Source organism: Trichechus manatus, unplaced genomic scaffold (genome assembly GCF_000243295.1).
Source record: "Trichechus manatus latirostris isolate Lorelei unplaced genomic scaffold, TriManLat1.0 scaffold00028, whole genome shotgun sequence".
NCBI lineage: Eukaryota > Metazoa > Chordata > Mammalia > Sirenia > Trichechidae > Trichechus > Trichechus manatus.
The window spans coordinates 15,022,778-15,047,421 of NW_004443964.1; the positions used below are offsets into that span (position 1 = coordinate 15,022,778).

General features: G+C 39.9%; 1 protein-coding gene across 1 annotated transcript; it reads right to left on the reverse strand.

Annotated features, from left to right (window-relative positions):
* Positions 1 to 12,307: 12,307 nt before the first annotated feature.
* On the reverse strand, positions 12,308 to 24,072 carry APOH (apolipoprotein H). Its single transcript, XM_004374197.2, has 8 exons — positions 23,929 to 24,072; positions 22,605 to 22,784; positions 20,972 to 21,068; positions 19,490 to 19,566; positions 16,778 to 16,966; positions 16,179 to 16,358; positions 14,263 to 14,460; positions 12,308 to 12,461 (listed from the first exon to the last, which is right to left on the reverse strand). Exons 1-8 carry the CDS (start codon positions 23,990 to 23,992, stop codon positions 12,394 to 12,396), a joined length of 1,053 nt encoding a protein of 350 aa, XP_004374254.1. The 5' UTR covers positions 23,993 to 24,072; the 3' UTR covers positions 12,308 to 12,393.
* Between the last annotated feature and the right edge of the window lie 572 nt (positions 24,073 to 24,644).

Here is a 24,644-nt window from a genome sequence, read left to right on the forward strand (position 1 = left end):
CAGAAATTATCAAACAGTTATCATTAATATCACACACGAGTAAAATTTCGCTGAAGATCATTCAAAAAAGCTTGCAGCAATACATCGACAGGGAACTGCCAGAAAGTCAAGCCAAATACAGAAGAGGACATGGAATGAGGGATATCATTGCTGTTGTTCAGGTGGGTCTTGGCTGAAAGCAGAGAATACCAGAAAAATGTTTACCTGTGTTTTATTGACTATGCAAAGGCTTTCAACTCTGTGGATCATAGCAAATTATGGATGACATTGGGAAGAATGAGAATTTCCAGAACACTTCATTTTGCTCTTGAAAAACCTGAACATGGACCAAGAGGCAGTCGTTCGAACAGAACAAGGGGATACTGTATGGCTAAAGTTAGGAAAGGTGTGCATCAGGATTGTATCCTTTCACCATACTTATTCAATTTGTATGCTGAGTAAATAATCTTAGAAGCTGGACTATATGAAGAAGAATGCGGCATCAGGATTGGAGGAAAACTCATCAACTGCCTGTGTTATGCAGGTGACACAACCTTGTTTGCTGAAAGTGAAGAGGTCTGGAAGCACTTACTGATGAGATAGAATATGACCACCCAATAGATTCCTGATTTATAAAGTTTCAGTTCAACAGGCCAGGAAGACTGACTAACTTTTCTGAACTCCAATTTCTTGCTAGAAAACTGAATCTGATTTGTCTAATTTGAGTCAGGCGAGCATATTATAATCCAATCAGTACAGTCAGGGAATTGAGCATCTCATTGTGTAAACATGACTTCTCACCTTTGTGAGCTTGGGGACAGGGGTTGTGGGTTCCTTTCTCAGTGAACGAAGCTGATGAGTTGTCTCCAATGGCTCCAACTCCAACAGAGCTTTAGTAATGGTAAAGAAGGTGAAGATGGGTCTCTGCCCTCCAAAAGTTTACAATACTCTAGAAAGTAATAAGACAAATACAAAATAACAATGTTTGGAGTCATATTATGCAACCTGGCTTAAAAGGCATATAAATAGTGTGTTGTGGGAATTATTATTAGGTGTTGTCAAGTCTGTTCCAACTCATAGTGACCCTATGTACAACAGAATGAAGCACTGCCCAGTCCTGCACCATACTCACAATTGCTGCTATGTATGAGTACACAGTTGCAGCCACTGTGCCCATCTATCTCGTTCAGGGTATTTCTCCTTTTCGCTGATCCTCTACTTTACCAAGCATGATGTCCTTCTCCAGGGACTGGTCCCTCCTGATAACATGTTCAAAGTACGTGAGATGAAGTCTTACCATCCTAGCTTCTAAGGAGCATTCTGGCTGTACTTCTTCCAAGACAGATTTGTTCCTTCTTCTGACCAAAACCTGTTGCCAATTGAGTCGATTCCAATTCATAGCAACCCTATAGGACAGAGTAGAACTGCCCCATAGGGTTTCCAAGAAGTGGCTGGTAGATTAGAACTGCCAACCTTTTGGTTAGCAGCGGAGCTCTTAACCACTGCACCACCAGGGCTCCGTTCTTCTGGCAGTCCATGGTATATTCAATATTCTTTGCTAACACCATTATTCAAAGGCATCAATTCTTCTTCAGTCTTCTTTATTCATTGTCCAGCTTTCGCGTGCACATGAAGTGATTGAAAATACCATGGCTTGGGTCAGGTACACCTTAGTCCTCAAAATGACATCTTTGCTTTTTTAACACTTTAAAAAGGTCTTTTGCAGCAGATTTGCCCAATGCAATGCATCATGGGAATAGAGGGGAGATAAAGAAAACACTAAACTGTAGTTATAAAGTCTATGGAAATACATAAACCAAAAAACCTAAACTGTTGCCCTCAGGTTGATTCTGACTCTTGGCAACCCCAAATGTTACAGAGTCGAACTGTTTCATAGGGTTTTCTTGGCCGTAATCTTTATGGAAGCAAGTTGCCAGGCCTTTCTCCATAATGCCTTGGGGGGCTTCAAATTGCCAACTTTAGGTTAGCAGCCAATCATAAACCACTTGCACCACCCAGGGACCTATGAAAATATATACTGAACCTTTATTTTTGTCTTTGATAAAACAATAAAAGACTATAAAATTGAAACATACTATTTCCTAACAGCTACAAATGACTCAAATAAAAGTAGATGATTTGTTTCAAAAACAAATGATAACATAGTTGATAATGATAATATAAACAGGACCTTGAAAAATAGTTTTTCTTTCCCATGTGGGAAGTTAACTATGCTATACTTCTCATGTTGAAAGGGATCTGTTTATTTTCAAAATATAAACTTAAAATTAAGAATTAGACTACTTAATATTAAACAATGTGAACTCATTTGTTCTCTATACAATGGAAAAATAAGACCTTTTACTGATTAAAATAGAAAGATGATCATAGTTAATACATAATTTGAGCTAGAGTTAAACTTTTTTGCAGGTATTCAATCTGATCATCTGTATGTTTGAAACTCTTGTGCTATAAAATTATGGTAACTATAGCAGAGACCTAGAGGCTACTTCCATTTTGTTTAAGCAACTGTTACTTTGATTTTGTCTTATAAAACCAAATGTAAACCTAATTGATACAGTAACTTCTCTCAATTTTTAAATTATGTAATATAAAACTTACATGTCTCCTAAAAGGCATTATTTTGGCACTTTAATTTCCCAGAAGATCAATCCCAAAAGTATTAGTCTTTACTAAGAAATACAGAAAGTGAGTTACAAAGTAGTTTAAAAAGTGCTATACCATTTTACATACTTCCCATACACATGGGCATGTGTGTGTGCCCACTCACACACACAGGAGAAATACACGAATATGAATCAAATGTGGACGATGATTCTCTAGGTGAAAGAATTAAAGATGGTTTAGGTCCTGTTAGTTTTACTTTCTAAATATCCTCATATCTCTCCAAAAATAACTCTAATTTGGAAAACATTGATTTAGACATCATATGAAACTCACCACATTTTTCTCCTCTAAAACATTTTGGAGTTAAGATTTCAACAAATTTAATGTGAGTTTACACGTTAATTTGAAGGATTGTGAATAATAATAAACATTTAAAAATTAAGTGCAAGACCCAACAACAAATGTTAATGACTTTTGCATCGATGAGGTGGATTGTCAGACAATTATCAAGAATAATCAAGAGTGAACTGTAAAGAGAAAGTCATTTTTTCATCTTTGACTAACATTTTGGAATTGCATATTCTTTTTCAGATCATAAAAGTTTTCATGTTATTGTAGGGAAATTGGAAAACACAGCAAATTTTAACGGAGAAAATGAAAAGTATGTGTAATCCTACCATTCAGGAATAACTACTCTTAACGTTTTTTGCATATTTTCTCAAAGCTTATACACGTACATACACACATCACCATTTTAATATTTATTTATTATTTCTTCATTTGCATATAATAAAATTTGCTTTATTATTCTCCTGTGGTTGGATATGTAAGTTACTAGCAGTTTTTTGCTCTTATAAATAATACTGAACTAAATATCTTTGGATATGTACATCTTGATTGAAGTTTCAGCTATGTCCATAAAAGAAATTCCTAAGGGTATAAAAAGCTATTAAGACATGCTCTGCAAATCTGCAATCCCACTCAATCGCCTTTGAGAGTGGCTGTCTCCCATTAACAATTTTTTTTCACCCTCTGCTAACTGTATGTATAAAATCAACATCTCTTTAATTTGCATTTTTCACTGTTAGAATAGATGAAATATTTAAATATTTAATTAATTAAATAATTAAATATTAGGCTTTTTTTTTTCTTTTTATACTTCTGCAAACTCTCCCTTTTGACCTTTGTCCATTTTTCTGGAATTTGACATGATATACCTATCGTCCATATTTTTATTTATTTATTCTTTCAAAACTAGCAATGGCTCTGGACACAGGACCTATGCATAAGATAATGACCTAATAATTAAATTTCAGTCAGTGATTTACCATTTTTGCATTATTAAGATGCTCTGTATAAAAATGAAATACGTGAATGAATCTTAACTATCTAGGTGGAAAGCGATTTATAAATACCAAGAATTATTACATAAACACATTAGAGATAAATATCAGAATAATCCTCTAGCCAGTAAATTCCTTAAATTGGATTCCAAATGATTCAGAACCTTCTATTTATGGACTACAGAATTATACATTATACCACAGATAGTAGAAGCCAAGGCTTATGAGACATATTTTCTTTTCTTCACTATTAAAAAGAGTCACTGCCTTTAGCGCAATGTTTCTGGATTTTTCCCTTCTGCCAGCACTGAGCAACATTCACCATTCCTTCTCTACCTCCACTACTGACCCTATCCTGCCTACTTGGGCAATTAATGCTAGAAGCTGTTAGCAGAGATAAACTGGCTATTCTCCCCTGTTCCCCCTCAATAATATATGTATTATAGTTAGTATCCATACAAACTAGCAAACATCTACTAGGGTGCCCCATAGCCTCATGTATTTAAAAATATCTCCTACCAACCTGTTTCAGCATTTCTCCCTAGTCATAAAATCCCAACGTTAGAGTTCATTTATTTCCAGAAGCCACTGTGAAAATGCATAGGCTTAATAGAAGCATAAGTTTCGTATGTGTTACTTATTAGCTAGTAATCTGGATAATACAAGTTACATAACCTCCCTGAGCTTCTGTTTATCTTCCTTGTGGGATGATTGTGGAGGCTGAATAAAAGGAGGTGAGATATGTGGAAAATTTTTTGCCCACTGCTTGACACAAGGCAGCTTCAATACCAAGTCTTCTTTCCATTCCCAGCTGTTTTTGCCAGCACCTTGAAAAGCAACAGATACCACTAGGAGGCAGCATTGGCACACAAAGAACCAGTTATAACCACACAAAGACACGCTCACATACACAGCGTACACACATTCCCCAGACATCACACCTTCACACACATACATGCACACGTGCACACGCCCACACACACAAAGACCACACACACCACACACATGTGCATGCATGCGAGCAATAAACATGTTCACACACATGCCCGCGAACCACATATATTCTCAAAAACATGCTCACACACATGCTTACACCCCAAAGTGTTTTCTTCCCTTTCTTTCTTTTATTTTTTAAAATATTTTATTCAGGGATTAAGGAGGGGAATGACCTCAGGCTGAAAAAACAACAACAAAAAACTACCAAACTTGTTGCTGTTGAGTTGATTCAGACTCGTAACGACCCTATAAGACACAGTAAAACTGCCCTATAGGGTTTGCAAGGAGCAGCTGGTGGATTCTAACTGCCAGCCTTTTGATTAGCAGCCAAACACTTAACCGCTGTGCCACCAGGGCTCTGATATCAGGCTAGTAGATGGGGAATGTGATGAACAAATTCTTACTGAGTTTGGGGCTTGAGAACGAGAACTCATATATTGAAAGATTGGTCAATGTCTTATAAATTAAAGAATTCATTTTCTTATACTACAAGCTTCGTATAGACTTATGTTATAGCATGAGGGAAATGTTAAAACATGTATACTTTTGCATTTAGAAACCCATTCTGCCATAATCCAAGAGAAAAAGCTACTCACCGGGGACCACCTCCAGGGATTTAATTGTCTTGGAAGAAAGCCCCACTGGCCATATGCAGCTTACAGAGTTCATGGGTCTGTAGTAGCTACTTAAGTTGTATTACATAAGATGGGAAGACCAAATTCAACTGTGCTAAAATGCAGGCTGATGACCAGCTCTTTGTGGTTGTAGTTCAATCCTTCTTCACTGGGCTGCCCATGGAGGGGTAATGCTTCCTGGACCATCTGCCAGCAGAGGAGATCATTGCACTGTGGCTTGGGAGGGTACAGCTGAACTTTGATGGCAGGCATCCTGGTGACCCGCGTGTTTAAGAAGAAAAACATTTTGAAAAGGAGTCTACTTATGGGACTAAATGGACCACATAATAACTTAATAGAGGGGCTGCAACTGGGCAGTTTCTGATGGGCTTCTCTAATCCAAATTACCTCTTCAGGTTGCAAAAATAGCAGGCTTTTCATTCTGCGAAAATATTATTGAATTAGACGAATATTATGGCCTAAGCTCTCAAGACTACTGCGATTATTTTTTCAGGCGTCCAAGCCTATCCAGCAGCCAGAAACGGCTTCCAATGAGCAAAATGGTACAAAAATCCATCCCTTAACAGACCTGCTATATTCTGGGAGCTTCTCTGTGAAACAGGCTGGGAAGGGGGGAGGCACTGTGGCTTTAGAACAGGACTCTAGGCTTTTGAGCTTTTGGCATTTTGAATTCTTGGTGCTACCAAACAACAGATCTGTTTATTGCATGTAGGAGTAGTCCAGACAATAGCCCATTTTGTCCCCAAAATCCTTTTCATTTTATTGCTTTTCTATGTTTAAAATAATATAACTCCAAAAAATGGCAAAATGTTAACAGTAATTAATTCCGAGTGGTGGGGATATGGATGTGAGCTAAACGTTGCTTGGTGCTTTTTTACATTTTTCTTCACTTTTCTCTCAAAATAAACTCCCTTTTTAAAAAAAAAAAAAAAAAAAGCAAGAGAATATAATTGCTCCCCTTGTGAATTTCTTGTTAGTTCTTATAATAAAAGAAGCACTTGGAAAGACCCTGCTTGTATTGCTTAACTACTGCTGTGTAACAAAAAACCCCAAAACTTAGACACTTAAAACAACGTTTATTATCTCACGTGGTTTCTGTGGGTCAGGAATTTGGAAATGGCTTAGTTTGGCGATTTTGACTCCAGGTGTCCCATGAAGTTGCAGGCAAGATGTTGTCAAAGCTGCAGTCATCTGACAGCTTGAGTGGGGCTGGAAGATCTGCTACGAAAGTGGCTCACTTACATGGCTGGCAGACTGGTGCTGGTTGTTGGCAGGAAGCCTCAGTTCCTCAACACATGGACTTTTCCATAGGATTGCTTGAATATTCACATGACATGCAGCTGGCTTCCCCTAGAACTAGTGATCCAAGACAGAACATGGCCAAAGCTGGAAAGTCTTTCATGACTTAGCCTTGGAAGTCACTCTCCATTACTTAGGTTATCATTAGACCTAAGGATCATTAGGACTGTTGATTTTAGGGGCAACCCTATTCAGTGTGGAAGGAGACTATACATGAGCATGAACACCCGGAAGCAAGAATCATTTGGGACCATCTTAAAGATTGGCTACTACACCACTCTAAGAGATTCTGCTTGTTGTCCTGATTAGAAATGAATCCAGTCAGTAACAGATAAACTAAGCTGTAAAAGATTCTCAAAGCTTCATCATAGATCTTCTTTTTCATTAAAATGAATCCATTGTTGGTCACCATTATTCTGGTGAACTACTTCCAAAATATCAGCATTGCAAACCCTGCGGAGCACAGTTCTACTCTGACACACGTAGGGTCACCAAGAGTCGGAATTCACTTGATGGCAACTGGTAGTGGTGGTGGTTATGCCGTAACGGATAACTAATCCACTGACCGTAGTACCTCTTAGACCCATTGAGCATAATGAAGGGGAAAAAATTTCTGAGAAAGTAGTGAGTCAGCACTTCAAAAAGAACCTAGATAAACGCAAATTTACCAAGTTCAAAGTCGGATAGTACTTACCAGTTAAATTTAAGGATCTACAGTAGAGCCAATAACTTACACTTGTGCACTTTGTCAGTCACAGCACGGCTTCTGCAAGAAGTGTCAAAAAAGCACGAATATCTATTGACTATTAAGTGAGTTATTTCACTTAACTTTACTATCTTAACATGGAGCCCTGGTGGCGCAGGGGTTAAGAGCTTGGCTGCTAACTGAAAGATTGGCAGTTCGAATCCACCAGCCTCTTCTTGGAAACCACATAGGGCAGTTCTACCCTGTCCTATAGGGTTGCTATGAGTCAGAATCAACTTGATGGCAATGGATTTGGTTTTGTTTTTTTTTACTATTTTATACTGTAAATTTTTTTTTTAGATTCCTATTTTATTCTGAGATCATCTAACACAATCTACTATTAAATATTTGATCAATCATCTGAAACTTAAAAAGCTTCCGGGAAAGGACCTGCTGTTGAAATGCATCAACTGAATTATAATCTAATGTTAATATCATAAACATTCATTTAGGGAACTTTTCTGTATCTTTTGCAGAAGGAAAGTCATAGATGTCGAATTCAGTTACCCACCATCTTTTCTAATTAGGATTAATCTCAAAGCCAGAATTCATTACCAGGCATGACTTGACTCATATATTTTCTTTTTCTGTAAAATTAAAACCATACATTCAATGTGTGAAATCTCACAGCTAAGTAGAGTCCAATTATAATGATGAACTCATTCTAGGTGATGGGTCCAGGTATTTCTTCCTAAAAATTTTCTTATTTGATTTTATAAAAATACCACAGCTGTGCTTTTTGTTTTTATTTTTGGTGTGTGTAGTTTATTTTTTTATTGTATATGTTCTTTCAACATTCTTTAAGTCCCCAAATCCTTCATGAAAACAGTCATGTGGGCCAATAAGACTGCATGGGTTGTTTACATACTGAAAGCTTCTATACCAGTTGGTAAACAGCTGTTGCCAGAGCCCTCCGAGTGCCAACCACCTGACCACAGGCTTGTCCCCTAGCCCCGTTTCCCCACTTTCCCACAGTCTAGCAACTAAAGGGTAATGCCTGGCATATCTAGGGGCTCTCAACCCCTCTTCCCACCCCTATTCCAGGACTGCCATCTATTCTGATTGGTCAGTACCCATGCCATCCTGGTTATAGCCCTGTGACAGGTCATGAATAATAAACACACAAGTAAACAGTCCCCTGTTGAATATTTTCCTTCACTGGGGGTGTCTTAGTCATCTAGTGCTGCTCTAACAGAAATACCACAAGTGGATGGCTTTAACAAAGAGGAATTTATTTTCTCACTGTCTAGTAGGCTAGAAGTCCAAATTCAGGGGGTCAGCTCCAGGGGAAGGCTTTCTCTGTCTGTCGGCTCTGGAGGAAGGTCCTGGTCATCATCAATCTTCCCTCGGATTAAGAGCTTCTCTGCGCAGGAACCTCGGGTCCAAAGGATGCGCTTTGCTCTCGGCACTGCTTTCTTGGTGGTGTGAGGTCCCCAATTCTCTGCTTGCTTCCCTTTCCTTTCATTTCTTGTAAGATAAAAGGTGGTGCAGGCCACACCCTAGGGAAACTCCCTTTACATTGAATCAGAGAAGTGACCTTAGTAAGGGTGTTACAATCCCACCATAATCTTCTTTAACATAAAATTACAATCACTAAATGGAGGACAACCACACAATACTGGTAATTATGGCCCAGCCAAACTGATAACACACATTTTTGGGGGGACACAATTCAATCCATGAGAGGGGTAAGCTAAGATCAAGAGTTCATAATTCAGAAATTCTGGGTTAATATGGCTTTGTTGATCTGAGGAGGGAACGGTAATTATGGAAGCAGAGAAAAGTCTGATCCTGACAGTTTTAACTAAGAGACCCTCAGAGATTGAGCAAAAGACCTGGCACTCAGGTCTGTAGTAGAGAGACCTCAAATAACCTCCCACCCAGATGCCAAAGAGTCTTCATTACTTACCTTCACTGTTTCACAGTCCTACCTATAGCCAGTCCTGTCAACTCCATTCCAAGTGAGCAAAAGGAAAGTGAGCAATTTTAAAAGTTGGAGATATAGATACAATTTCTGAAAATAATAAGATGAATTATGAAAGAATTTGCAACAAAAGGAGGGAAAATAGAAAAATATATTCTTCTCTTTTCCAGAGCAAACACAATGATTATGCCTGGGTCAGGGAAAGATGTTCTAAAATTTTTACCGCTCTCTTTCCGTATCTAGAGTTGTCAGGTTGAATTAGGGGGAATCGGTTTTAAAATGAATATGTGACAAGCTAAAACAGTGATTCTGTGGTGAATGAATTCCTTTATGCGGCCTTTTGCCCTGGTTCTTTGGAAAAACAGCTTGAGAGATTTTTCCCCTAAGTCCTGAAGAGTTACATTTACCCTAGTTTTGTACCCCAGAGGGTTGATTGACATTTCCTGGGTAAGCTGTAAACAACTTGGTTATGGTACTTTTTGTCTGGTCCTTGGCCGCAGCCTGCCCTGTGATTGGTATGTGCCTTGCAGGGATTGGTCAATAGACTATGCAAAGGAGGTAAATTGTAGCTTAGCCATGCCTGATATGCAAATGAAGTGCCTGTGGTCTACCAAGAAGGGATCAGTCAGTTTGTGGCCCTGGTGGGAGGGCAATGCATTTAAGTTTATGAAGAGCTAGTGTATATATACAGCCAACCCGACAGAGGTTGATCAGACAGAAAGAAGTAGGAAAAGAAAAGCAGCAGGAAGAAGCAGAAAGAAAAAAGAAGAGAAAGAAGCAGTGAGAGAGGAGGCAAGGAATCTCCTAAAAGAGCTGTAACGCTGATCAAGAGCTATGACACTGAAGACAGTGAGAGGCCTGGAAGCAGCCCAGTGGCAGAGCTGGTGGCGACCGATGGCAGGGCCCAGAGCAGCCTGTTCCAAGGGGACCAAGAGGATCTCGTCCTCAGGGGGCTGAGAGGAGGCCTGTCCTGCTGAGAGGAGCTGAGAGAGCTTTCCTGCACTGAAGAAGGGAGACTGCCTACATGCTTCCTGATCCTCATTCCTGAGTTGTACCTGTTGCTTAATAAACCATTTAACTGTAAGTATGGTCTCTGAGTTCTGTGTGGCTATTGCAATGGAACCCAGAAGAGAAGTAGACAGTGCTGTAGGAAAGATGGCTGGTGTCAGAGTTGGTAAAAAAAAAAGTTGAAGAGTGGAGGTATGTCTGACCTTCACCTCATGGGAATCAGCTTTGGGCTGATCCTGGTCATTATCCCCCTGAAGTTAGACAGGTACTGATGGGACTATAACTACCACCACCACTTTACAGGTTCTAAGGGAAGAAATTCTTAATTTTCAAGGCTGTGACCTTTTGGAAGCAGATCGCCAGCCCTGTCTCCCAAAGTGCCTCTGGGTGGATTCAAACCACTAACTTTTCAGCTAGTAGTCCAACACTTAACCATTTGTGCTATCCAGGGACTCCTACATGGTAGATACTGGTAGGATAATGGAATCAGTAGTTGTTGTTTTTAGTTGCCATGCAGTCAATTCTGACTCATGGAAACCTATGTGTTACAGAGTAGAACTGCTCTGTAGAGTCTTCTTTGCTTAATATTAACAGAAGCAGATTTCCAGGCCTCTTCTTCCACAGTACTACCAGGTAGGCTCAAGTCTCCAACCTTTAGATTAGCAATCGAGGGCAAACCGTTCATGCCACCTAAGGACCTTTGAAATTGGTAGTAGAAGGATGAAAAAAGAGTCTTTTCTGAGTGCTTCCATTTTCTCACTAAAATAACGTGCAAGTCATCAGCTAAGAGTAAGGAGAAGGAAGGTGGTTTGGGGAGAGCTGAGAAGAGAGGAGAAAGTATGAAATAGCCACCTTGGGGAGCAGGAGAGTAGATAAACTAGAGAAATACATGAGTTGCTATGCACAGCTGAGGTCTTGTGTTCATGAATGTAAAGTGAGACCTATCAGCATAATTGTGAGTTTTTGTTTGTTTTTATTTTCCAGCAACAGTCAGCTACTGGAGTGCAGGCATCAGGGAAAACAGAGCTTGAGCTAGGTTTTGCCAGCAGAAGGAGAAGGGCAAGGAAGTTGAATACGTGCAAAGAAGTGGTGTCCACAATAGATCATGGAATCCTGGTGAGTAAGGAAAGATTTAGGGGCTGTGGTAGCCCCATGGTTAAGTGTTTGGCTGCTAACCAAAAGATTGGCAGTTTGAACCCACCCAGTAGCTCTGCAGGAGAAAAGACCTGGTGATCTGCTCCCATAAAGGTTACAGCTATAAAGATTTGTCATATCGGGTCGCTTTGAGTTGGAACTCGACTCAACACCACCTAACAACAACAAGGAAAGATTTTTCAGGTATTTTGTAAACATCGATTCAAATCCAATTCTATTGGTCTGGAAGCCTGTGTTCATTCCTTTATGACAATGCTTCTCACACTGGAAGATGCACAAGAATTATCTGGGACTTTGCCATAAATGCAGATTTCTAAACCATCTTGGAGATTCTGACCCAGCATTTTGCCTTTGTAATAAGCACCCAAGTGATGCTAATGTAGACCATTCTATGAAAAACACTGCATTACAAGTGTTTTAGGTTAAAGCACTTGACAGTAGAATTAGGGAGGAGGGGAACTGGGCTACCCAGTTAACTGTCTACCCTTTCCATTTTACAGCCATAAAATGATGATGTTCCAAATATTTGAGCTCCTTAACCAGGTAACATAACTGAAAGTAAGCCACCACGAGGAGTAACACTGCAATGGTTGAAGCAATAAATTCTGTAAGTTTATTTTTTCCACTTTTATTAGTTTCCTTGGACAAACACAGATACAAATATGACATTTAATTTTGAGTCTAAGAATCACTTTCACATGGCTTTACATCTGATGCATCAGTTTTCCAGAAAGCAAAAGTACTGTGCTCTGTTGGGGAAGAAACAGATAAAATTCTAAGAGAAATAATCATTTCTTAAATTTGTTAAATAACTAAGCCAAATCAAATACATTTTATAAATGTGTAGAATAAATGTAATTATATAATGGGAATCTTTCAGCTTGAGGTTTAAGTGACACAAGAAAACATTAGCAAATGTTAAAGCACTCGTTTCCGAGAAAGAATATAAAGAGTTCTATATGACAGTCAAGATTAAAAGGAAAAAAGAAACACTATCCAGCCTTTATTTATTCTCCAGTACACTCACAGTGCTGCATCTGGGTGAAGACTCTAAGGGAGAAGTGTCTAAAGAAAGACATCAACAAGGCTTTGGTTGTTTTTTGTTTTTTGTTTTTTTTTTTAATTATCCACTTTTAATATTTTTTCTACTGATTTGTTTTAGGCTTATTGTGCTTTATCGCTTTTATGATTGAACTTCTCACCAGGACTCTGCTGTCGTTTGGACAATAACAATTTATTCCCTGCCTTTATAACTGTTTTATAATTATAAAGATACCAACTGTGATTGGTTGGGAACTTTCTCCATGTCACGCGTCTTATTTCTAATAATCAGGGCTTCCAACGGGCTCGAACCCGTTCAGTCATGGCCAAGAAAGGGAAACCGAAAGACCCCGCATTTTTAAAATTTCGGTGACCCAGCACAATAATTAGGTGTCCAAGCCCCAGTCATGGAGACATGGAAGAGGCATAGTGAGCCCTGGAGATTGGATTACGGGCAGGACTGCGGAGAGCGACACATTGAAATCGGTCTGGGCCGCCTCCATTTTTGAGCGGTGCGCTGCAGTTTCGACTATGCGCAAAATCCTAACAGCAAAAGGTCTGGTTGCTACGCAAGGCGTACACTGCCCCCTTGTCTTCTAAGAGGCAGATTAAGTTTGCACCAGGGCTTCAACTCGTAGTTTTTCCCGTTCCGGTTACCTTTCTGGTACACCGAAATTTTAAAAATTCGAGTCTATTGCAGTTTTGCTTCCTTGGCCATGACTGAACCGGGAAGAACCAGTTCGAAGCCTATGAGGTGGGTTTGATTAACCGATCATCATTCTCTTCTCTCCCTCTGGCGGGCGCCTTCTCAGACCCCTCTCTGTCATCTCCATCTGCTCCCATCTCTATCTTCTCCCAGCCTGCAGATATAGGGCTATCAATGTTCTTGGTAACAGCTTCGGCCTCTGGCTGATTCTTCCTTCTAGCAGCAAAAGTATTTAAATCCCTACTCCGAAACCTTCAAAGATTGGCAGCTGTAAATGTTGCCCATTATACACTTCCTTTATTTTACACAAACATAACATCATCTTCCTTAAAATATGTTGCTTTAGCAAATATTTTGCTCGAATGGATACTTTTCTAAACTCTAAGGATTGCTAAAGGAAGCAAAAAAATGTTGGAGATCTGGAGATCAATTACCATGGCCATGAGATACTTTGTAATTTGGGGTGAATTCTTTATAATTTGAGAGCAAGAGGTGCTGAGAAGTTCAAATATTATTCAAGTTTAATTTGGAATTACACAAGATGGCATAATTCACCCCAACATTCATTGAATAAAACCACAGCTGAGTTTTGAGGAAAAGAATTGGAAAGGAAGATGTTTATGCAAGTGGAGACACTGTAAGCAGCTCACTGCTTCATCTGGCTGTGTCTTCCCTCTCCCTTCCTTTTTACAAATTCAGTGGCCAAGTACATGTGGCTTCTTACAGTCATTATACAACAGAAGTGCTGATTGTGGTGACGGGCAAGTGGAAGCCCTAGCTAAAAGTTGCAATGTTAGACTTACCCTTGAAGCATTTGGGGATTTCAAAGGTGCCATCTATGCACTGAGCATCCTCTGTATAGCTACACTTCTTTTCCTTATTTTTGCAGAAGAAGGAAACTTTTTCACCATGCAGCATTCCGTTCTTAAATCTTTCTTGGAGCTTTACTCTCTCTCCTTGGAAAAGCACAGTGGCTTTTTTAACAGATAATTTACAAGATGCTGCAAGACAGAATATGTGTAGTCAAGACTTAAGAGTTGAGTAAATATTTCTTAAAGAGAGCATAACGTTTGAACCAGTAGATGATACACCTGAAACAAACAGATCAAGACAAGAAGATACCAAGAATGTACACAGTGTGTAATCAATATCATTACTAATAGCAGTTCTGTGTCAATATAACCGTTAGTCGCCGCTGCCAAGATGACCTTTGCTTCCTTCTATAGTCATATAAGAAGGTCAGAACAGAAGCTCCAGACTCCTGGACTCAATGTAGGAACTTCCACCAGGTGGTACCATTTCATGCAAGCCTACACTACCCCACCCAGATTCCATTTACTGAGCTGGTGCACCCGTCCCCCAGTCACTGTGAGTGTTGGTTGCTAACCGTTCACAAATGCTCCTTAGTCTGAAAAATTGCCGTCAGTCACAGGGGAGCTATCTCTTCGTGGAGGTTATGCAAGCCCCACCCCACCTGGGGGAGAAGAGGAGCAGACTATAGCCAATGACTCACTCACAAGGGGATACAAAAGGCAGGTCCCCTTGCCTCTTGGTGGGCTCAACTCTGGTGTACAATTCAACGCTTCAGGGCTCCATGTGGGATCAGGCTGAAGCTTGACTCTAACTAAGACCACATCCCCAGTGTTTCTCAAATTGTAGTACCTGAATCAGCAGCATCAGCATCACCTGGGAACTTGTTAGAAATGCAAATTCTCAGGTCCCATCCCAGATCTACCTAATCAGAAACTCTGAAGGTGGAGCGCAGCAATCTGTGTTTAAACAAGCCCTCCGGTCATTCTGATGCACTTCAATGGTGAGAACCAATGCCCTGGTCTCATCTGCCTCACTCTCTTTCTCCTGAGATACTCACTTAATAAATCGATTGCTCTTGAATCCCTGTCTCAGGCTCTGCTTCTAGGGATCCCAAATGAAGTCACTAGTCATTTGTCATCTTGCTGCTGTGTTTAAATTTCTCTTTCTACTTAAACTGACTAGCTACAGCAGCCTAAGCAGAGGTATGGTTGTTCTTCGTCTAGGTTGTTGTTGCTTGTATAAGCATGACGTTGACTGGATCAAGGATGGGCACCTGACTCAGAAGGAACCAAAGAGTCTCAGGGGAAAGATGCCAGTTAGTGATGGATCCTTTAGCTGAGATGTCCTGGTGTAAAGTCAAGTCGTATTCAAGAAGAGCAATCAAAGAGACACAGAGATGGAGAGACTACGATGGCGCTGAAATATGGAGAGGACAGCAATATCTCCTGGCTTTCAGTTCCAATTCCCAGAAGAACCAGTTGTACTTCATTTCCTCATCTTCAATGTCCATATGATTACCTGTTGCCTTTTAAGAATAAGCCGCCCTTTTTTTAAACTAGCTTGAATGTGGAGTTGCTTTTTACAAGAAGAGCCTTGACTAGAACAAAGCAAAAAATGATGCTTACAGGCAAAGAGTCAAGAAACTATTATGAAAGCCCCCTTGATCTTCCACCACATTATCATGCATACAAAGGATCTGTTTATTTTATGTCAGATTAATCTCAAGCAAGCTTCCTAAGCATGAGGCTTCACCATGCACATGTGAATCCTAAAGTCTCTTACATGACAATAGTAGCGAAGCAAGTATGAACAACAAGTAGAAAATGAATGGAACAAGAAAATAGCAAGTAAAGGCGATCCACTGGATAAATTCAGACATTGTAAGATTTCACTCAAATTTCCCTACCTTTACAACTTGGCTGGGCAGACCAGTTCCCCAATTTGGTACATTCTACTTCTTCTGGGCCATCCAGAGTAAATGTATCATGGCAACCATATGTGGCTTTATCCTTGTAATAAAGTACTTGTTTTGCAGGATAGTTCACAAATCCATTGTCTGGTCTTGATGGAAATGGGCACTTTACTTCTAAAAAGTTTATTCAATAAGACATATTAGTAATAAATAGGGAATGTTGTCCTGTGGTTATGGAACAGTTATATTCTAGTCTCCATTACACCACTGAATCACTGGGTGTTCCAGTGACTGTTACGCACATGCTGTGCTCTTATCTGGCATGCCCCACGCCTCCTCCTAGGCCAAGTTCAAGGGCCACCACCTCTGTGAAGCTTTCCCAGGCAGCTCCAGGCATTGAATTGCATTATACATGATCTTCCTGAGGTGAGAAGCCAGGTGTCACTCGGTCTCCATCACCTAGTACCCTGCCTGTTACATGGTAGATGCTCAGTAAACATTTGTTGAATGAAGGAATTTGACACTCCATGATAGTGGTACTTTCAAAAACGGGATTCTAAACTAATATAATTATTTTGTCTCATTGCACTTACCCCTGCATTCTGGTAGTTGAGTCCAATTTCCATGTTCTGTGCAGGAAATTGTGTCATTTCCAAACATCGCATAGCGTGGCAAACATGCAAAGACTGCAGTGTCCTGATAGAGGGAGTTGTTTCCAACCGATGGCTTATAAACACTCGTGATGGCAAATTTAGGTATGGGTGGTGGAGGACAGGTTACAGCTGGAAAAAGAAAGAATCATCATCTCTGTGAAAATAGTTGAGTTTTATAAACATACTTGCCAGTAAGAAAAAAAAAAAAAGATCGAAGATGAACTTGAGAAAATGCACACTTTGATTGAATGCCAGGATGTCTTAGTTATCTTGTGCTGCTATAACAGAAATATCATAAGTCAGTGCCTTTAACAAACAGAAATTTATTTTCTCAAAGTTTAGGAGGCTAGAAGTCCGAATCCAGGGTGCTGGCTGTAGGGGAAGGCTTTCTCTCTCTGTTGGCTCTGGAGGAAGGTCCTTGTCTTCTCAGCTTCTGCTTCTGGGCTGTCTTCACATGGCTTGGCATGTGTCTTTCCTCATGGCTGCTTTCTCTCTTGCTTGTTTAATGTCTTTGTATCTCAAAAGAGATTGACTCAAGACACACTCTACACTAATCCTGCCTCATTAATGTAACAAACACAACCCATTCCCAAATGGGATTATAATTACAGGCATAAAAAATGATTCCAACTCATAGCTACCCCATAGGACAGAGTAGTACTGCCCCATAGGGTTTCCAAGGAGCAGCTGGTAGATTCGAACTGCTGACCTTTTGGTTAACAGCCAAGCTCTTAACCACTGCACCACCAGGGCTCCAACTACAGGCATAGAGGTTAGGATTTACAACACATATTTTTGGGGGACACAATTCAATCCATAACACAGGGTAAAAACTGTCAATTATGGATGCCAAGTAAGAAAATATCTCCAAATCAAATGTCTGAAGCAGTCAAAAAAACTCGGAGGTGAAGTAAATGTAAGTCTTGCCGCCACTGATTTGCCTCGTACAATAACACAGTGGTTGGGTTTCCATAAAGCCTTTGATCCAGATGTTACAGAGGAAAATGTTTCTGGAAGTCAGAATCAGAAGAGGACGTTGCTGAGCGAACATCATGCAATAATTGCTGGTGACGGTAACTCGGTGCAGTCATTTTTGACATCTGAGCTCTCCTGCTAGGTCAGGTTTGCTTGTTCCTATTGAATACCTCCTGCTTTTGGACACTACGTGTATGGGGCTTATGCACGTATCTTCAAGGACACAAAGACATCATAGTGGGTCATCATCGTGACCAGGCCAACGTGGAGTTTCAACCAGTTCAGGAAATGTTACACTGCTAACATAATGGAAGATAATGCAGACCAAAATGTGAATTATCTTGCATTATCTAGATCCTTCTGCCCAAAGTGTGGTATAAGGATGAGCAGCATGGGAGCTAGTTAGAAATGCAGAAGCTCAGACCTCACCCCAGACCTACTGAATCAGAAGCTGCACTTTAACAAGATCCCCAGATAATTCATATATACATTGAATTATGAGACACATTCAGTTAGATTAGATTGAAGCTAACGTAGCCTTTCTGCTTGTAATTTATAAGCAGTGGATTTACATACTTGATATAAATTTGCTTAAAAGGTAACTATTTAATAAAAACCATGGTGATTCCTACTGCTGAGTGAAAAACTCCATTTATCCTTAAAAAACTTCTTCCTTATAGTTCTGGTTTTCTTAAACTAGTATTCATTTGAAATTGCTCTACTTTTCCACTTGCTTTTGCTAGGACAGACCCGGCTGAAAGATGAAAGAATGATAATTATTGTTGCAATGCCCAGGCCTCCTGGTCAATGAGTGGGCTTGTAGAAATCACACATTAGGGAGCATAAGAACGTCCCTCCTTGTGTTAGCAAAGCCCAGAGCTGACCCTGACTGCTTGTCTGAACATCACCTGAATAAGTCATTGCCACCTTTTGGAAGAATCTCAACCAGCTTCTAGGGTACGAGGCCCTATAACGGGCCCCAAGCATACTGGGAAGGCTGCTTTCCTTGTCTTCCTCATCTCTAGACTCGCTCCCTGAGGGTGGGGCTAAGTGTCCTTTGGTCTTGTAGCCTCAGTGCTGAGAGTAGGTTCTGGAGCATACTAGGTGCCTGATACATGTTTATTGGAAATAAACCCTGGCATTCAGTCAAAGTGTGCATTTCCTCAAGTTCATCTTTGATCTTTTTTTTTTTTTTCTCTTCCTTACTGGAAAGTATGTTTATAAAACTCAACTATTTTCAGCTAGGTGCCCAATACATGTTAATACATGTTTATGTAAATGAATAAATGAATGAGGGTCCGGGTAGGTGGAGGTTTCATTCCGTTGTTTCTAGAACTTCTCCTAGTCAAATGGTGGCAGACCCTGAAAGACAAATACACCCATTCTCAAGCCCTTGCCAAACACTGTGGGAGTGTTGGCGTTAACAAACCCAGCAACCACTGGCTCCACCACGTGGAGGATGCAAAATGTGTTCATGAAGAGGATGTTTCCCTTCTGTCACTCCAAAATGGCTGTTGCATCCTCCAGAGCAGGATGGTGGTATCAGCATGATCATCGCATTGGGCCAACACTGAGGGGTTTCCTGGGACATGGCACTTTCAATACTAAAACCAGGAAGTCCCAGACTAATCGGGACAAATTAGTCACCCTCCCTCATAACCGGGCCCACAGACTCACGAGCACAGACAGGAAGCGCCGGGCTCCATCTTCCTTCCGCAGTGCATTTGGCAGAACTAGTTCCATTCAGATAAAACCTGCAAAAAGAAAACGATGTCCATTAAGCAGTAAAATAATCCATCAGCGGCATCTCAGATGTCTTCCCCACTGAGCATTGCTTCATGGTACTACTATTGACTTCTTTCCCATCTTAGAATACTGCTTTCCTGAGGACCCAACTTAGTCTATCTTACAGAAAATGTAACATTCCGTCCTTGAGGCAAATTTTTTCAAAGTTGTTTACCATCAAACCCACCAGTACAGTGATGTTTCAGATGAAGGAACTGTATTTCTCCGTCACAAATAGTATTTCTCAATCTCAAATTCTAAACTTAAGAATCCTCAGTAAAAATTTGCCCTCACATGCAGCCAGTGTGCTATTGACAACGTCACAGTGATGTCTGCTCACAAGGCAGATGAGATGTGTGAACAATCGTAAATGCTTCCTTGCTGCAGGTGCTATATTGCATTTTGTGAAGACTATGGGTACCATGTTTTCTGTCATCACACTCCTAACCTTCTCCATAGAATTCTCTTCTTTCTTCTAGGTTGCCCAATTAAATTTGCCTAATAACTGAAACCTAAGTCCCATTCCTAAAATATTTTAACCCTTATGCTAAGATTTAAGGAGCCCTGGTGGCACAGTGGTTAAGTGCTCTGAGGCTGCTAACTGGAAGATTGGCAGTTCAAACCTACCATCCGTTCTGTGGGAGAAAAAACCTGCCAGTCTGTTCCTGTAAAGATTAGAGCCTAGGAAACTCTCTGGGGCAGTTTTCCTCTGTCTTGCAGGGTCGCTATGAGTCAGAATCGACTCCATGGCATGCAACGACAACGACAACAAATGGCAAGATTTGGCCCAGAGCTAAGTTTGTGTTAAGGGTGAATTTATTTTAATGTATGACTGTACAAAAAAAAAATTAGATATTGTTTTTCCTAGAACAGGAGATAAGTTCACAGGATAAGTGATTCATTTTTCCCTGACTGAACTGTTCAAATCAGACATTTTCATCTGCCTAGCTTATATTAATAGAAATTCATGACAATGTTAAAAAATTGCTATTCATCCCACCAAGTTTTCTTGATATATTTATTATGTATTTCTCAGAGATTAATAAAAATGTGTATTTCTGAACTAAAAAAAAAGATTTGGCCCAGAGATTATAGAAAATTATTGTCTAGTTACAATTGTTTCGATATACCTCCTCAGATAAGTAATTAATCAGGGCAGAAAAATTAGATATAGTGGTAACATCATATTTTGCTAGTTGTTGTATTCCTTATACATTACTCCCCCTTGGATGTCACTGTGGCATATATTAAAAGCAGAACAAAAATTGTTTTGTATTCAGCAAGTCCAACCTAAAGGACCAGTCTGGATGTTTAGATTAAAGGCACAGAAATGTGCTATGTGTATTAGCTACGCAGTTGCCTGGAAAACCTTACCCAGTGTTACAAACAAAGCTGATCATGTTGGGATATTCAAAGGTTGTATAGCGTACAGCTCCATTTTCTAAGATCCCCGCAAAAGGACATACTCGAGCTGTGATTGAAAAATAAAAAGGTAAATTTCCATTTATAGCATTTTCTATTAAAATAAAAATATCTATGCCCATTTTCATCCTTTTATCTAGTATCTCTATTAGTAACTATTCTAAGAAAATAATTCAAAGTAGATCAAATGATATCTGCACTAAAGTGTTTATTACACTGTTACCTCTAATAACAAAATTTGGACGATCTAAATGTTCACTGTCGGGATTGTTTTAATTTATCAAAGTATATCAAGAGTTGAACTCATGGGCTCAATTTTTAGGGCATTAAAGTTTTAGATGCCTAAGTAAGATGTTCTTTAGAATCCTACATCTGGAAACTACATCGTTTTAGAACCATCATTTACACAGCCAATAATATATGAATTCTAAGGACTGTAGAGACATAGAAAATTTTTTTGATATCCTGAATGAAACTAGAAAAAATACAAAATAGTACATACCCTTTGCAATGATGAGAAAATATGCATGTGGAAAATAACTTGAAAAAATGAAATTGTTAGTGTTCCAGTGTTATGGATTATTGAAAGAAAAAATTTTCTTAATGATATTATAGTGAGTTTTCATTAAAAATTATGTTTAGTCTCTTTTACTCAAAAAGCATATTAAAATCAGTGTGAACATGTTTAATTTTGACAAAGGTCATGTTCATTAACCAAAAATAACTAGAGCTCAGATCAGTTTATTGTTACTGCTTAGCTACTCTATATAATTGCCAGAAATTCTGTCTGGTTAATTGCCGAATATTTGACTGCAGTAAATAATGCTAGCGTGATGTCATAAAACCATAGTGTGAGGGAAAAAATCAATGTCGCCACCTACAATAAAGCAATGATAATATATATGTGTGTGTATACAGTATACATATATATTTTTTAGATGAAAACTTCTATTTATTTCAGAAACTATCAAATCAGCTTCCATTTTGAGGCAAAGGACAAATATATGATGATTCCCCAAGTTTTCTTTCTCCAAGTGTCTCTTTGGCATCAGTTTACATTTCAGAGTATCTACCAAACCCAGTGGATCCCCACTGCATTCCAGTCGATTCTGATGCATAGCGACCCTATAGAACAGAGCAGAGCTGCCCCATAGGCTTTCCAAGGCTGTAAATCTTTATAGAAGCAGACTGCCACATCTTTCTCCCACAGAGCACTGGTGGGTTCAAACTATTGACCTTTTGGTTAGCAGCCAATGCTTTAACCACTGCGCCACCAGATCTCCTTAGAGTATCTACTCTTCTAATTTCTAGAGTGCTTTCCTCTCCTTTTATCATTCACTAGCCAGGATGCTTCTAAACCTCTCTGCGTTCTAGGCTAGGATCTTCTCTTCTTCTCCAACTAGCACTTACTGCCTCGATTGCCTTTTCCCATGGAGATCCTCTAGACCCTCTGGTTTCTTAGCAGGCTCCCCACCCTGCAGCCTTTGCTGACCCTCCGCACCCTGAGCATGATGAGGTTGGTCATCCCACGGAATGCCCAGAGTCTGAATGAGGGGAGAGAACATGCTAGGAGGCACTGACTTACGTAGACATTTCAGAGTGTTGATGGGCCACACGCCGGTGAGAGGGCACGTAAACCGTCTCATCCCTCCTCCCCTGGAAATATAACCTGGCTGGCATGTGTACGTGATCTGCTCGCCTGGCTCATAGAATGATTTTATTGGCAAGACTGTGGCAAACGGTACTGCATCTGGCTTGGGACAAGCTGCAATAGAGCACCAAGCAGTTGGTTAAGAAATCTATACTTGTATTTTAAAAGTTCAGCAAGCACACAAATGAAAATAAGTATTTAATTCTACTAATAATGAGTATGACAGTCCCACAACAAATTCTTCATATGCAATATCTCATCTAATTGCCTCAACAACCCTTTGAAGTAGATACTATTATTATCCCCATTTTATAGGTGACTACCAAAACTCAACATCATGATAAACAGATCCATAATCAACACCCATGAAAGCAGAGTCAAGAAACCAAATGACACATTGCATTGGGCAAAGCTGCTGCAAAAGACCTCTTTAAAGTGTTAAAAAGCAAAGATGTCACCTTGAAGACTAAGGTGCACCTGACCCAATCCATGGTGTTTTCAGTCACCTCATATGCATGTGAAAGCTGGACAATGAATAAGGAAGACCAAAGAAGAATTGATATCTTTGAATTATCGGGTTGGCGAAGAATATTCAATATACCATGGACTGCCAAAAAGAACAAACAAATCTATCTTGGAAGAAATACAGCCAGAATGCTCCTTAGAAGTAAGGATGGTGAGACTTAGTCTTACATACTTTAGACATGTTATCAGGAGCTATCAGTCCCTGGAGAAAGGCATCATGCTTGGTAGAGGGTCAGTGAAAAAGTAGACTTTCAACAAGATGGACTGACACAGTGGCTGCAACAATGGGCTCACGCATAACAACAATTATGAGGATGGCGAAGAACCGGGCAGTGTTCCGTTCGGTAGTATGTAGGGTCTCTGTGAGTCATAACCAACTCAATGGCACCTAACAACAGCAACCAAAACTCAAAACACAGTCGTTGCCGTCAAGTTGATTCCGACTCATAGTGACCCTTTAGGACCAAGTAGAACTTCCCTGTAGGGTTTCCAAGGAGCACCTGGTGGATTCGAGCTGCCAACCTTTTGGTTTACAGCTGAGCTCACCGAGGCTTAAATTGGCTAAGTGTATTATGGAGGAGATTTTAAACATGACAAGCTAATAGAATAAGAATCAATCCAGTCTCTTCAGCATTCCACCCTAGAAGGGAATTTAAAGTTACTATTATTGATCCCTGACAAATACTAGGAGGTTGGATATGTTACTTATTTTTTCAAAAGAAAAAGTACTCACTCCGTCCTGCAATAGCAACATGGTAAAGAAAACCTGAGAAGAGGATGAGCACCGGAGAAATCATCGGGGACAACAGTGATTCACACTGGCACTACCAAAGCTGCTTTCCTCTTCTAAAAAGAGACATGGAAATATAATAAATATAACGGTGCTTAAATATTAACCTTTTGGGGTGTTTACTTTGATCTCTGTAGATAGAAGATAAAGTATGATGATTTGAAAGGGACTCTGAGACCTAGGTACGTTCTTTAATCATTTACTTTTCATTTCTGTTGGTCTGTTGTGAAATCTTTGGTAGATAGTGTCTCTGTCTCCATGACATTTATGTTCATGGCACAAAATATTTTATTGTTGCCTCTGATAGAATCCTGGTGATTCCCAGATTCTCCAGAAGTCCAGATCTCTCATTCCCCATCCTTTGTTTTGCGTATATAGTGGGTGATGCACTAAAATGGAGGAATCCCACAGCCTTGGTGTATCACCTTTGGACAGTTAATCTCTCTGTGTCTCAGTTACTGTACCACTAAATTGACGTTCCAGTTTCCAGGTGTATGCTTCTAAAGAGCACCTTACTTACTTAGGCACTTAAAGCTTTCAGACTAAAAGACTGAGCTCCTTGTCTGCAGTCAATTATTGGTACTTCTTCCCTATTTCTTTTACCTGCAATTAGTAACAAGATCCTCCTGGTAGCTCCACTTATGACCTTAGAACTCTCC

Coding starts and splice junctions, on each gene's coding strand:
- APOH (XM_004374197.2), bottom strand. CDS start 23,992: ATGATTTCTCCGGTGCTCATCCTCTTCTCAGGTTTTCTTTACCATGTT. Junction 22,785..23,928: donor TGTTGCTATTGCAGGACGGA/GTGAGTACTTTT, acceptor GCTCTATTGCAG/CTTGTCCCAAGCCAGATGCA. Junction 21,069..22,604: donor CAACACTCTGAAATGTCTAC/GTAAGTCAGTGC, acceptor TTTCAATCACAG/CTCGAGTATGTCCTTTTGCG.